Source organism: Melospiza georgiana, chromosome 6, assembly GCF_028018845.1.
Source record: "Melospiza georgiana isolate bMelGeo1 chromosome 6, bMelGeo1.pri, whole genome shotgun sequence".
In the NCBI taxonomy this organism is placed as follows: Eukaryota; Metazoa; Chordata; class Aves; order Passeriformes; family Passerellidae; genus Melospiza; species Melospiza georgiana.
The window spans coordinates 5661588-5674978 of record NC_080435.1 but is presented as its reverse complement, the minus strand read 5'-3'; the positions used below and the strand labels follow the sequence as shown (position 1 = coordinate 5674978).

Below are 13391 nucleotides of genomic sequence, written 5' to 3'. Positions count from 1 at the left end.
GATTCACCCAAAGCTTGTCAGCTTCCTTCAAGGTAAGCTCTGTCTCAGAAATCTCAGTGAATAGTCTACAGCCTATAAAAAAAAAGTGAACCAAGAGGCACTTGTCAGATTCAGAGCACTAAAGTGTTGCTCTGGGCAGTTTTGTGTGGACACAGGGAAAAAGCACTCAAGTCTCTAGGACTGGCAGCACTTCTCAGCAAGAGAGAGTGTATTCTTACCATAGAAAGTGTGCAAAGAGTACTTATAAGAGAGGGAAACAAATATCCACCATTAGTGTCTCTTTATTTTGTGTTGCAAATATAGAAGTATACACTTGTGTAGCTTTAAATTGCATAGAGGCAGGTGTTTCATCTACTTATGTACAGTAGTCACCCAGAAAGGAAAGTTGGCAGAAGTGCAGCCTTGGTCAGAGGTGATGACAAATCAAAACCTGTTCACGTGACTTTTCCATTTGTGTGCTGTGATGGGAAGATGTGAGGCATCACTGAGGTCTCTGTGTGGGATTGAGAGGGGTGGACAGCCAGGAGGAGAGAGCACAGCCATGCCTACAGGAGAAACTGTCTCACACAGCTCAAGGGCCTAAGGAAGTCTGGTCCCCTTCTGACACTGCTGTGGAGATGCAAATACAGTGGGGGGAAAAGTATTCCCAGCAGCGGCAATTTCTTCTCTTTCAGGAAAGTAGGGAGTGTCTTGAAGGTGAAGTTACACTTGCAAAAGCCCAGAACTATTTTAGCACCCTTGGAAAGCTTTCTTAGTGCACACCAGCCCATGGGCAAATTAACTGAGAACTTAGCTCAGGAAAAGGGTTGATATGAAGGGGGACACCTTAGATCTGTGCAATTAAAAATTCTGTTTGTTTAGGAGAGCAAGGATTACCAAGAAAGGAGAAGCAAGGATTACAAAGAAATGAGAAGCAGGACTATCAACAAATGTGAAAAAGCAGAGAAAGACAAATTGAAATTTCCATTATTGTTTCATCGTCTGTTAATCTGTCCCTTCTTTAAAATGTAAGAATGAGGTTATGTGAAGCAACATAAAGTATTAATGCTAAACACAGTCAAAAACCAACTATATACATACAATTACAAAATCAATTTGGTAATGTTAAAAAACAGACAACTATCAGGAAGAGCAATTTTTAACAACCCTATAAATGGCTGATTCTGCAGTAGGGAAGTAGTGGAAGATTTCACATGGATTATAGACTGAATTAATCCCAGATCTCCAGCTCATGTCATTCCTCTAGGAAACAGAATTGGGTTTTCGCTTCCAGTATCCAAATGAATCAAATTTTGACACTATGGGTTTAACTCACTGGGGGTGCCCTAAAAATGTCTCCTTAATAAAAAGCAGTTTCACACAACTTACATTTTGCAATGTTAGCAGTTGAGCACTGCTCTGAAATCTCTGATTGTACAAACAATAAGTTTCAGTCTCAGAACTGAAGGACTGAAGGTTGTAGGGTGTATCACTGCAATTGCTGTTTTTTCTTTTGAGATAAAATGGTTTGTACAGCATGTACATTCAACTTCACAACAGGAAAAATATTAACAATATGTCCTCCGGGATGTTAATTAAAAATTCATTATCTGTGAGGGTTTTTAAATAGCATCTAAAAAAAGATTGTTACAGGTCAAAGATTCATGGCAATATGCTGACAGAAGATCATTCCATTTGGGAGAGTTAAGAGCATTGAGGGTACTAATGCAACTCTTTTAAAATTCCCAGCTCTTTCTTTTAGTGCTCATTTGGTACCTGCATCTCCATGTCTTGTCTTTTTAGAAAAGACTGCATCTGGCTCAGTGCAGCCCTGAGCTAAATGCTGTTGTAAACCATCAGAGTCTGTTTTGGAAATAAATAATCCATATATGCTTACTCTACTCTTACAGTTGCTCTTCAACATCCCACTCTTGATCACTCTTAGGGATAAGATCCTGGTCAGGATAGAAGTCTGCTCAGTCTCAGTGCAGCTTTGTCTATGTGCTTCCTGTAAACGAGTACCTTGATGCAGCTATTCAGTAAAATCAGGTATTTGTCCCATGTGCTGGACTTGCACTTCATTTATAAAAAGAAGGCATAGCTACAGCCAAGACTGCCCTGGCACTGCTAATAGAACTGTGCTCTCCTCTCACTTCACTTTTCAATAGCTTCCCTGCTTTTGGCACTACTGGCCTTTCTAAATCTGTGAGTTATATTGAGGCAAGGGCTTCACGGGGAAAACAGTGGCAGCTCAAAGCTGGGTAGCCATCTCGACAGTAGAGATCATGCCTGCTTCTCACTGGAATCTTGGGGTATTTTAGAGTCATTTAAAAATATGAAGAACTGTCATCTCTCTGCTACTTCATTAGAAGTCTCTGGGAAGAGAAGGTAGTATAGTTAACTTCCCATGGCTTCTGAACCAGCCAGTATTTCACTCCTATTGCCACCAATTTCCAGCCCATGCTAATGGCTAAGGAGAATTGAAAGCAGAGTCATAAGGGGCCTGCAGAAGCATGTCCCTGACCACCTGTGCTCTGCTCAGGACAGAGGAGGGCTGAAGAGTGAGCTGGCATCACCTCCACTGCAGCTGAACCATGATCACTGCACTCTGCTGTGGCCTTATATTCAGGGAGGAAGGGGCCAAGGTGCTGGCACCAAGTCACAACTACTGGAAAGTTTGATAGGTCATCTTTTGAGAGGAAAAAACCTACTAATGGATGAACCATAAAAGCAATACAAAAAGTAAGGACAAATTGATTGAATTTCAATAGTTAAAAGTAATTTCAATAGTTAAAAGTAATTTCAATAGTTAAAAGTAATTGCATTTATTTTTGGCTAGCATGGTGCAGAGGTGGCCAGTCTGAAATATGATCAAAAATGTTAGCCTTTCCAAGAGGAGAGAATGAGAAAGTTTCCTGCTAAATGGGCTCTTCTGCCTCATCTAACTGGGCTGTAGCAACTCCTGGATATAAGACAGGACAGGCAATGAACTAAACGTGAGAGAAGCTAGAGAGCTAAAGCAAAGGTGGAATGGGAAGAAGGGCATGAGGCAAAGTCATTAATCTCCTTTGGTCACCAGTCCCCACACTTCTACTGAAATTTGCCCCACACAGAGGGACCCCTCTCTTCTGACCATCAATCATTTTACAACACCATGGATTTAGAATTATTTCCACATTATATGGGTCTTTGTTGAACCATTTATGTCTGGAAATCATAGAAGGATTGCTGTGAAACGGGACCTCCAAAGATCATCTAGTCCAACCTCCCTGCTCAAGTAGGTTCTCCTACAGCAGGTTGCACAGGATCATGTCTGGGTGGGTTTTGAGTGTCTCCAGAGCAGACTACACAGCCTCTCTGGGCTACCTCTTTCAGTGCTCTGTCACCCTCAAAGTAAATACATGTTTTTTCTCATACTCAGGAAGAATGTCCTGTGTTTCAGTTTGTGCCTGTTGTCCCTTGTCCTGTTGCTGGGTATCACTGACATGAGTCTGCTCCCATCCTGTTGACACCTGCTCTTAAGGTATTTGTATGCTCTGAATTGACATTGTATAAAACTGTCCATTCTAAAGTCAAAGGCCTAAAACTATACAAAGCGTGGAAGAGATAGAAAGTCAGACCAATGAAGCATAAACCTGTGCTGAGGATGCCTTTCAGTGAGGATGGATTCAGACTCTTCACCCTGTGATTTTCTTTACCACAGCTCAGTAGTGTCCACCCTGACTGATGTAAAGGACAGGAAGTGTCTGGTCTAAGCAAGCCATCACCTGCTAGCCTGCACCTTCAGTGTGACATGAAGCTGATCACTCAGCATAAAGCATATACCAGAGAACCTCTTGCCTCAGAAAGGAACTGGAGAAGTCTACAACTGGCATCTCACTGCACAGCTTGATTACACACAAAGACAGCATGTAATTTGCCACTGTAGGTGTGGCATTCAGGAGTGGTACAAGAACAGAATGCTTCCAAGACTGTTCAGACTTAATCCAAATTACTTGCCTTTTCAGTCTCCTTATTTTGCAGCTTTAATCCGTAAACATGAATTTAGATCCTAAATAACTCAAGAAAGCCTTAGAAATGAGCTGTCTTGGAAACAAATGACTACCTTTATAAACAAGTCTGCACTTGCAAGGCAAGGAACAATTGCTACCCGCTCAGCTGTGTGAAGCCAAGTCATGGCTTTAGCTTTCTCAAATGGTTGAGATATTCTACTTTCCTGTAAAAAGAACACTCTAAGTGGGGTTTGCATTAGATTTCCTTTCACTATTCTTCTCCTTTGCATTACTTTCTACCTTGGAGTATTAAAACCAAGAACTCCATCATACCAAATGCTAGATAGTTACCCAAGAACCTCAGCTAAGTTCTTACCAACACAGCATAGAGAATTAATGCTGAATATCAAAGTACTTACAAAAATGAAGTTCATTTTAAGTAAAGTCCATTAAAAGATAAGTTCATTTCTCATCACACCATGCAGCTCACCCTTCTTTGAAAAACCACCTGCCCCTTCGACACCAGGAGCTGTGAGGAAAGCAACACCATGAGGCAAGCAGCACATTTCCTCCACTACTCAAAGGAATATTATGAGCTCCACCAGCTACTGCTTTTTTAATCGTAAATGTTTTCCTCTTCATTGCTTGTTTACAAAGCACATGCTCAGAGGAGCCTGATTTTTTTTTTTCATTTTTCCTACTGCTTCCAATTTGAGCAATAGCTTCCACAAGGTCTACTAATAAAACAGATGCAAATGTGGCTGCTACTCTTTTTTACTTCCCTTATAGTGCATAAGCATTAGTAATTCACCAGGACTGTAAAAAGCTCTCAGGAACGTAGTAGCCTTTGCAAGTTGGCTGCTGCTGGCACAGCACATGTTTTTAGATTCTTGGTTCAGAAAGAAGCACAACCTGTGTTGGCCATTATTTCCAGCCAAGTACTTCAGCTGGATGGTAGGTCCATTTCTTTTCACCTGAGCAGATTGAAAAGGAGTTCTTTCCTTAGGAACCATATTCTGAATCAGACAAACAATGCCATTGTTCTCTACTTCTAAGCTGGTTCAGTGGAATGCATTTGAAGGATAGAGATAGAAATGCAAGTGCCTTTAGCAATGTGGGATCCAGCAGGTAGACAGAGGAAGCAGAACACTGCTGATGTTGAAACTTCACTCATCCAATCGAGCTAAAGTGGAGGAAGTTAGTGAAACAGGAAGCAGTCCTTCCAGACACACACATTCCCTGATCTTTGGAAGAACCATTTCTACTATACTGGAGTAACACTCAGGTCATCTGACAAAGACAGACCAGAGTCTCTCTCTCTTGATGTTTTCTCTTTTTTACAAAAAGGCTTTTCATCTCTGTGAAGACTGGAGCTCCTTAGCACAGCTGCTCTGACATCTGCCAAGGCTGATGGCTGGTGCTCGGCACTATAGCATAGGTCATCATAAGCATAATTTACATTGCCACAGGGGAAAGTCTGGAGTTTCACCAGTTCAATCCCACTGATATCCAGATGAGGGTAGTTACTTTGACTCGGAGATGCTGGAGATGCGCGAGAGCTAGGAGAACTGCAATTCCCATCAAAGCCTGAATCTTCCCGCTCTGGATTTGCTTTGAGCTTGGAGCTGGGGCTGAAGTGACAGATATTCTCTAGCACCCATGATCCATATGTTGGATTCCAAAGATTTTTTGTTTTGTTTTTAAGTCTGTGAGCGGATGGGTTGCTGGGCTCCAGCTTCTGGTTTGAGGTCTGCTGGAACCACGACCCACTGTTGAAATCACTGAGGCATGGCAGGCTGGGCCCTCGGGCAGTCCGGTTGCTCAGGTTCTCCACCAGTAGCTCTTGTGGACATTGTACAAGTCTGTGCCCAGCATGGTGGGATCCCAGTGTCTTAGGTGTTGTCTGAGGGGTGAGAGAAGGGCTTACCAGCAGTGGCACTATCCCACTGGAAATGTTTGGGCGCATGACCATACTCCCTTCGTCCTCTGGTGCAGGGCTACACTCCATGGGCAGCTCAGTGTTGATCACATCAGGGTCCTGAAAAAGAGAGACAAGAGTCTGTTACATCTTCAGGGTAACTGTCACAGGTTTGGGCAATACTCCTGCATATCAAACAAGGTGCTATGTTCCATCTGGACATCACATGCTGTTGAGACTTGCATGTCTCCTTTGAGAAGAGACTGTGCTTCATTTAAATAAGTGACTAAGCTGTAGTATAAAATTTCTCTTTTGAGAGGTTGGATCCAGACCTGGAGCTGTTAAATGTTACTGGATAGTGAACTCACTGTGCCATTTCATTCCCCCTCTCCACTCCATAACTATTCAGCTGTGGCTTTTGAGCAATATTAGGCAAGGTCAGAATATGGACCTTGAGAGAGATCTAAATACCTTTCCATCATAAAATGAAGGACGTTTTGCAATTGAACAAGCTGAGAGCTAAAAGCATCCATTTGCACAGTATATGCTCATTGTGGCTGGGTGGAAGATGCCAGAGTGAGGATGAACACTGGAAAAGAGCCAACAGCACCACATTGTAATTATGTAATGTAATTATGTCAGTCTGCGAGGACCTTTCACTTGCCTTAGGGTCTAAAGCTAATGTCTTTGAATAGCTGACATTCAAAGGATTATCATCCACCTGGATACCAAAGACCAGTACCTGGGTGCAATACTTGATCCTTTCCAGGATGGTTGAGAAGTTTGGCCGATACTCTGGACTGTGTTGCCAGCATTGTGTCATGATCCGGTACCTTAAAGTTAAAAAAAAAAAAAAAGATTATTCAAGATTATTCAGAATAAAGTGGTCAAGGGTCCAAGGGATCAGACTTGGTATATGGCTCAAAGGAGAAGTGTAAAAGTGGATCTATCATTTCTATATCCCTGGATCCTGCCTGACTGGGGAGCTGCTATTTAAAGCAAATCCTGTATTGCTCTAACCTGTATACAAGAGGCAGTAGCTCAAGACATATTTAGCAATACCCACCTCACACAGAGGGCAATCACTATTCCCTGAGTAGAGGTGTCTTTGTCCACATTTTTGACATGTACTACACCTTGGCTTGTGAGAGTAAGGAAATACTTACACTGGCCCTGGACAGTTTTTTGGTGGATCCATTCTTCCTCCACTGGTGACAAATTCCAGCACTTCCTGATTGGTTTTGCAAGGGTAGGGCATGTAGCCTAGAGAGAAAATCTCCCAAAGCAGCACTCCAAAGGACCTGTGTCAGAAACCAGCCAAAAATACCAGTCAGATTTCATCTATGCTCCACAAAACCTAGCTTGTAGCTATGTAGGCAGCACCACAGCAATGACCTTTCAAAGCTGCAATCCAATTACAGTAATATGCAATTAGTGTGATAATGAGTCAATGTTTACATAAGAAGACACCCCAATCAATCAAAACCTTTGCTCAAGCTCCAAAACAAGTTTTGCAGAGGTTTCAAATAAACTTCTGTGGTCTAACTAAAAAGAACTGTTAGATCTGGCATGGATATTTCTTGCCTTAGTTGGGAAAACTGGAGATTTTTGTATTGAGGAATACATTTGGTGCTGGTAATTTGCCTGCAGGTTGAGCTCTGGGTGGTAGAAGCCCAAGGCAGGAGGCTGTGACCTGGCACCTACCCTATGCAAAACAAGAGGTGAGGATCTGTGGCATTGCCAGGTGACCAGACACTCAGAGACACAGCAGGAGCCAATGACTCCAGACTTTGGCACATTTAGAGAGTGAGTGAGGGTATAAAAGCCCAGGACTTCCTTTCTTTGGGGGGGCCCCTCCTCAGAGGAAGGAGCTCAAGTCGTTCTTTTGTTACTGCGTCTTGATTAAATTATTTTAAGTATCCTGACCTCTGGGGCCCTGCTATGGGAAGCCTGGGGCCGAGCTGGTAAGGAAACCTGGTCTGACTGTGAGTGTCGGGGGTGTAGCTGTGAAGGAGCCTCTACTCAGCTCAAGAGATGCAAATGTGACTTCTAGAATGGCTCCTAGATGGTCAGACAGGGACCTTCAAATGTTTCCTAAATCACTGTTTCAGAACAAGGTGCTCAAGTATAAAATCAAGGGAGAGACATCCAGTGAAACTGAAAGGCAGCAGCATTTCTGATATGGCTGTGCGTTTTTTACATCCGCAGGTCAGATAGCCAGTGTCACTAGGAATTATGTATGACTTAGTCTCATTGAAGTCAAGAGAGTTCTGCCAGGACTTCAGTAAGGTCAGAATTTTCAGTCACTTTTTGCTACAAAGGTCAAATTTCCAGTATATGCATGTTACTTATAATAGCCTATTACAGGAACTGTAGCACTTTCCTTCAAAATATTTAGTGCTGGCTGCTCACAACTAGGCGCTGATAAGCAATCCTTGTCTTCCGGCATCGCTAACAACTTCAGGAAACTGGGTCAGTGTGGCATCTGAGGGAATGCCTCAGTACAGCATATTGAAGGATCTGCTGTACAGAGGAAGAAGTGTTCTTAAGCAACTGGAAAGCTTCCATACCCCAGCACCTGCGCATGAATGTGCTACTGTTGAGGGGGTGCTTATTTTAAAGAAAGATCAAGTCGCATGAGAAATCAGTATATAAATATTGTTTCCTCAGCAACCAGCAAGGACTTCTGATTAAACCTGCTGTCATTTTATAGGCAACAAGAAAAAAAATATACAAAAAAGTAATCCTGGGTGGTACAGAGAGAGTAATTTACAAGAGATATAAGAAGACCCTGTCACTGATGGAAACTGGAAGTTTCTGAAGGCTGACGGAAGCATTTGATGATATTTATCTGGATTTTTAACTGAGACTTCCTGAGAATCTAATCTGCTTTTTCCTTTTACTTCTTGATTGGCTTTTTGTAATATCCTACTTTCATGAACAGCAAATTTTTATGACCTCTATTTGCATGCAACATTTAAATTCTTATTCTGGATTCTTTAGCCATACTTCGACTGAATGCAATGGGAAGACTTCTCATCTTTTTCTGGGAAATTCTGACTTTAGGGTTACTGCTGAGCACACTTTTGTTCCTTGAGCAGTACATTTCTTGATGCTTTTCAGTGAGTAGCAGAAGTGATTAAAAGACATTTATTACCAGGTATCAGTCTTGGAGGTGAAAATGCCCTCCAGAAAAGCTTCTGGTGGCATCCACTTGACAGGAAGCATGGCTCTTCCTCCCTTGCGGTAGTAACTTGCTCTGGGAAAGATGAAACACACAGAGAATGTCACACAGCCTGAACGGGCTTCGATACAGAAAAGATCTTATCACCACAGTAACAGCAGCTGGGGATTGCAAGTAACAGTGGGGGCCAAGTGAGAAAAAGGAAAAGTCATCAACACAACAGTGCATTGAAGCAGGATTTTATATCCTCTTTGCAACTGAGATGGAAACAGAGGATGTTCTTGTGCACAGCTGAAGGCATCAAACTTGCCAAGGCTTTGTGCAGGGTGTTGGTGCAGCAAGTCTTCTTGACATCATGAAGTGATAAGTATGGTTGCTGGGGGTTTTTAATTTTAATTTAAGATTGTTTATGATCAAATGCCTAGTAAATTTTCCTATGCTTGGTTTAGTGTCCACAAGTGTTTGTAGTTTCCTGGGACCACAGTTGAAGTGGATTGGTTCGTAAGCGTAGATCTGTTAATTTAGAGTCTGTTAACACAAGTTTTAGTTAGCTGCTCATCAAAATCAGACCTCTAATGGATGAATCCACTGCTTCACGTATCATGACATAATTCAAACCTGTCAAAATTATACAGATTACTGAGTTACTCACAGAACTGAAATTGCCCTTCACTTACCTGTAAATATCCCTGGCCATTCCAAAGTCACCAATTTTGGCTATTCGTCCTGCTCCAGTACAGGTCAAAAGGCAATTCCTTGCAGCTATATCTCTGAAAAAAAATTAAAATTAATAATAATTCTAAATTCTTAAGTAGTTCAAGGAATAAAAAAAGTATTAGACCCAGTCTTGCAAATCTTACTTGAGTAATCTTTAAACAAATGTGAAGAGCCCTGTTAAAATATGAAAGAATTCCAGTTACATTATCATTTTTGTTAACCACAATTCTTAAACTGTATTTGAATTATATCTTCTACCCAGCATCTGCCAAGCTTTCCCCATTCACACCTTTTTCACTAAGGCAGAAAACAGCGTCTGTATCAGAAGAGGAACAGACCTAACCTCTTTTGCTTCAACCACATTATGACAGATTTCTTTCTTGCTCTATTTTTTTTAAAGAGTGACATCTCAGCAGCGTCCTCATCAGTTAAAGATGTGATGCTATTAGACAGTCTTAGCAAACTGCTTGAAAAGTTATGTAGAACCAGATTTGGTAATCTGTTGCTTTGTTACTTCTGGATATCTCCCATGGAATCAGTCAAAGCTCCACGTGGAAGCAGCTGTTAGCTGAGTGCAAGTTTAGCTTGTGAGAAATGGAAGTGATTCCTTCATGGCCAAGGCTAAAATATTACTGTTCATTTTAAATATGCATTCTGAAAAGAAGGTAATTAGAATCATAGCACTGTGGGGGTCCTGTTAACTGCCAAGAAAAATAAGCTCCTTGAAAACTCATATGTTTATTTCCATTGCCAGCCTTGAAAAATCTCTGAGGATTTGGAAGTCAGGTTCAACTTTCTCTTCTATTATCATCTGTGACTCCTAGATGACAATCCCTGCCCTGTAGAAGCCTCTCTACAACCCCACTACACTACCCCTAGGATTCCTAATACCTGTAATGAAAGCCTTCTTCATTTCCCAACCCACTCTAAGCAATGCTGACATCACTAACAAATACTAATACAAAACCTGAGGGAAATTCCTTGTGTTCAGATTTATGGGATTGTTGGCTAAGACAAAATGAAGCCATTCCCAGGTTGCTTATATTAGAGATCTAACAGCGCAAAGATTGACTCAGAGGTTTGTTTTTTTAAAGTCACACACTGCTGCTACTATTACAGTAAGGATTCTAAAATAGAATGCTGTAGTGATTAACTCAGAGGTTTCCAATTAGAATACTGATCCAAGAGATCTAAGAGCCACAACCTTTCGCACATTCTTACTGCTCTTTTTTAACAACAGAAATCTCTAACCCTTTTCCACAAGAACTTCCTTATTGTTGCAATATAAACAGTAGAAATCTGTTTCAGATGTTCTAATCATAAAGCCCTATAACATATTTCCATATCTCAACCTCCTGGCTTTTTGCTCCAATGGCTGCTTGCCATTGTTTCCCTGGATTTCTCCAGCCCCTGCCCAGTGTTTCCTAGCTCTGTGCTGTGCAGCCCCACATGTGCTGCACATGTGGGTGAGCCCAATTGCCTGCCTGCACATCTCCGGGCTGCACCTTGGTTTGGTTAGAGCCTCTGTGACCCTCTGGTGTGCAAGGGCTCTCCTCTCCTTTACACACAAGCACTGAACACAGCATGCAATTCACAGTAAGGAAGCCAGTTGCCCACTATGCCTGGGAACATTATGAGCTGAAATGATTCTAAATAAAAAATGAAGGATTTCAATACCCAACCAGAATTTTTAAAAGGGTAACTATAACCTTTATCCCTTCTATAATAATTTTGTCTTATTTGAAGCATGCTATATCAACATTTTTTGCCCAACAAATGAGGAAAAAGGAATTTGAAGAAACAAATATGGGCTTACTAAAACCATGCCAGCAGGTCAGACACTGAGCTGGGAAGAAAGCCTGAGATGTGTTTTTATCTCCTGTCATCCTTGCTCTACCCTTCTCTAGCCTTTGCCTCAAATATTATGGACTGTCCTGTGCTGGTGGGATAGGGAAAGCATTTAAGTCAAGATAGGGAGACGATAAAGGAAAGAAATAGCTTATTGTCTTCTCAGCCAACACTGAGTGACACTACCATCTAGTGGACTACAGGGCTAATTTCAACCGTCTCTACGTTGCAGACACTCAAAAACTAGTACTTAAGCCCTCTCACTTGGAACAGACCACTGCCCTCCCTTCAGGACTGCAAAGAGCAGAGCAGAGCCTAACTCCTAAAAAAACCCAGGGAGATCCACTTGGTCATCTAAGCACAAGCCTGCAGTGGCAGAGGAAATAATCTGTCTCCCCTGTGGAGATTAGTCCTGTCTAATCCACTGCCAATAGAAAGTGTATGAGCCTGATGCACCTTGAGACAGATAAGAAGAGATTGTTTCTCCTCACCTGTGGATGAAATGATTCTCTTCCAGATATTTACAGCCACAGGCAATATCCCTGGCTATATTCAGCAGGTCCTGCATTGTTAGTGTGGATGGCTGATTCTGGAAAAGGACACGAAATGGTAAGGGGAGGAGAGTGAAGTAGAAGAATGTCATTCAGGCAGGGTATAATCAGAGAAGGACAGAAGAAGGGAAAGGGAGAGATATACATACAGCATGGGGGAAGGGTTAAATGAGTCAGGAGCAAAGAGGAACATAAAGTAGGTCAAAGCAAAGAATTAGAAAATGAGTAAACTCTTGTTTAATCCCAAAAACTTTCCGGAGATTTCGCCTCTCTTGAGCACCATACATGGGTGCAATCTGGCAAGAGACTTATGGCCTGGTGTGAATAGCCAGTTAAAGGGGCTGGGAGAGAACTACTCCCTGCTGTGTTGTGTGAAGTCAATAGACAAGCAGGTTTAAAAGGTGAGACAGAAGAGAATATAAAAGCACCCACTTTTAAAGAGTGAGTCAATAAATTATCAACAGAATTTAGTGCATGAACAAGAGAGAGTGAGAGAGAGCAAAAATGCACAAGTGCACATCTTTACACCAACATCAGCATTCATCAGCTTATCTGTACCTGGTAGAAGAACAGTGATTACCCTCAGGAGCAGTATGCAAAAAAGGAATGCTTTACTACAGGACTCCAGGACTGGTACTAACCCTTCACCATCTACACTTCCCTAAAAACAATAAAGAAAACTTTTTCCAGGAGCCCTGCTTATTTTCACCCCCTTTACATCATTCTCCATAGGGAAATTTTTGTCATTTTTTCTTTAGGAACTTCTTTATTGCTCTCAGGAAGGGTGAAGACAAATTACTACACTGCTAATCAAAGTCTGAGATATATCAAATAAATTAGGCTCAGCTCTTCAACTGGTATAAATTTGTACTTCTCCATATGGTGCCGACGCACACCTGCTGAGGACTTAGTGCTATGAATTCTGATTATAACTTCAGCTCCTCACGTGCCATCACAGCACATGGAAAACAAAGCAGGTATTGAAAAAAAGAAGACCAATTATTTATAGTCTAATTGTCAGTGAAGTCTACAATGGCAGGACAGGATTTTACCTCCTCAATTATTGGAGTTTCTTGCCCTGCTTGGTTTTTGTCTCACTGACACCTGCTTGCATCAAGCAAACCAACACAAGTATCCAGAAGTCTGTGGGAGCTGGGACACACACACACAGCCTAGCTCAGCTTCAGTGCCTTTATCCAGCT

General features: G+C 41.9%; 1 protein-coding gene across 1 annotated transcript in view; it reads right to left on the bottom strand.

Moving 5' to 3' along the window:
• Positions 1-52: 52 nt before the first annotated feature.
• The window catches only part of LTK (leukocyte receptor tyrosine kinase), a 93100-nt gene continuing 79761 nt past the window's right edge, over positions 53-13391 (bottom strand). The window contains exons 24-29 of the mRNA XM_058025699.1: positions 12130-12227; positions 9751-9843; positions 9047-9148; positions 7056-7190; positions 6632-6722; positions 53-6009 (exon numbers count right to left, since the gene is read on the bottom strand). Coding sequence (XP_057881682.1) covers positions 5236-6009; positions 6632-6722; positions 7056-7190; positions 9047-9148; positions 9751-9843; positions 12130-12227 — 1293 coding nt within the window. The 3' untranslated portion in view covers positions 53-5235. The remainder of the gene's footprint in view (positions 6010-6631; positions 6723-7055; positions 7191-9046; positions 9149-9750; positions 9844-12129; positions 12228-13391) is intronic.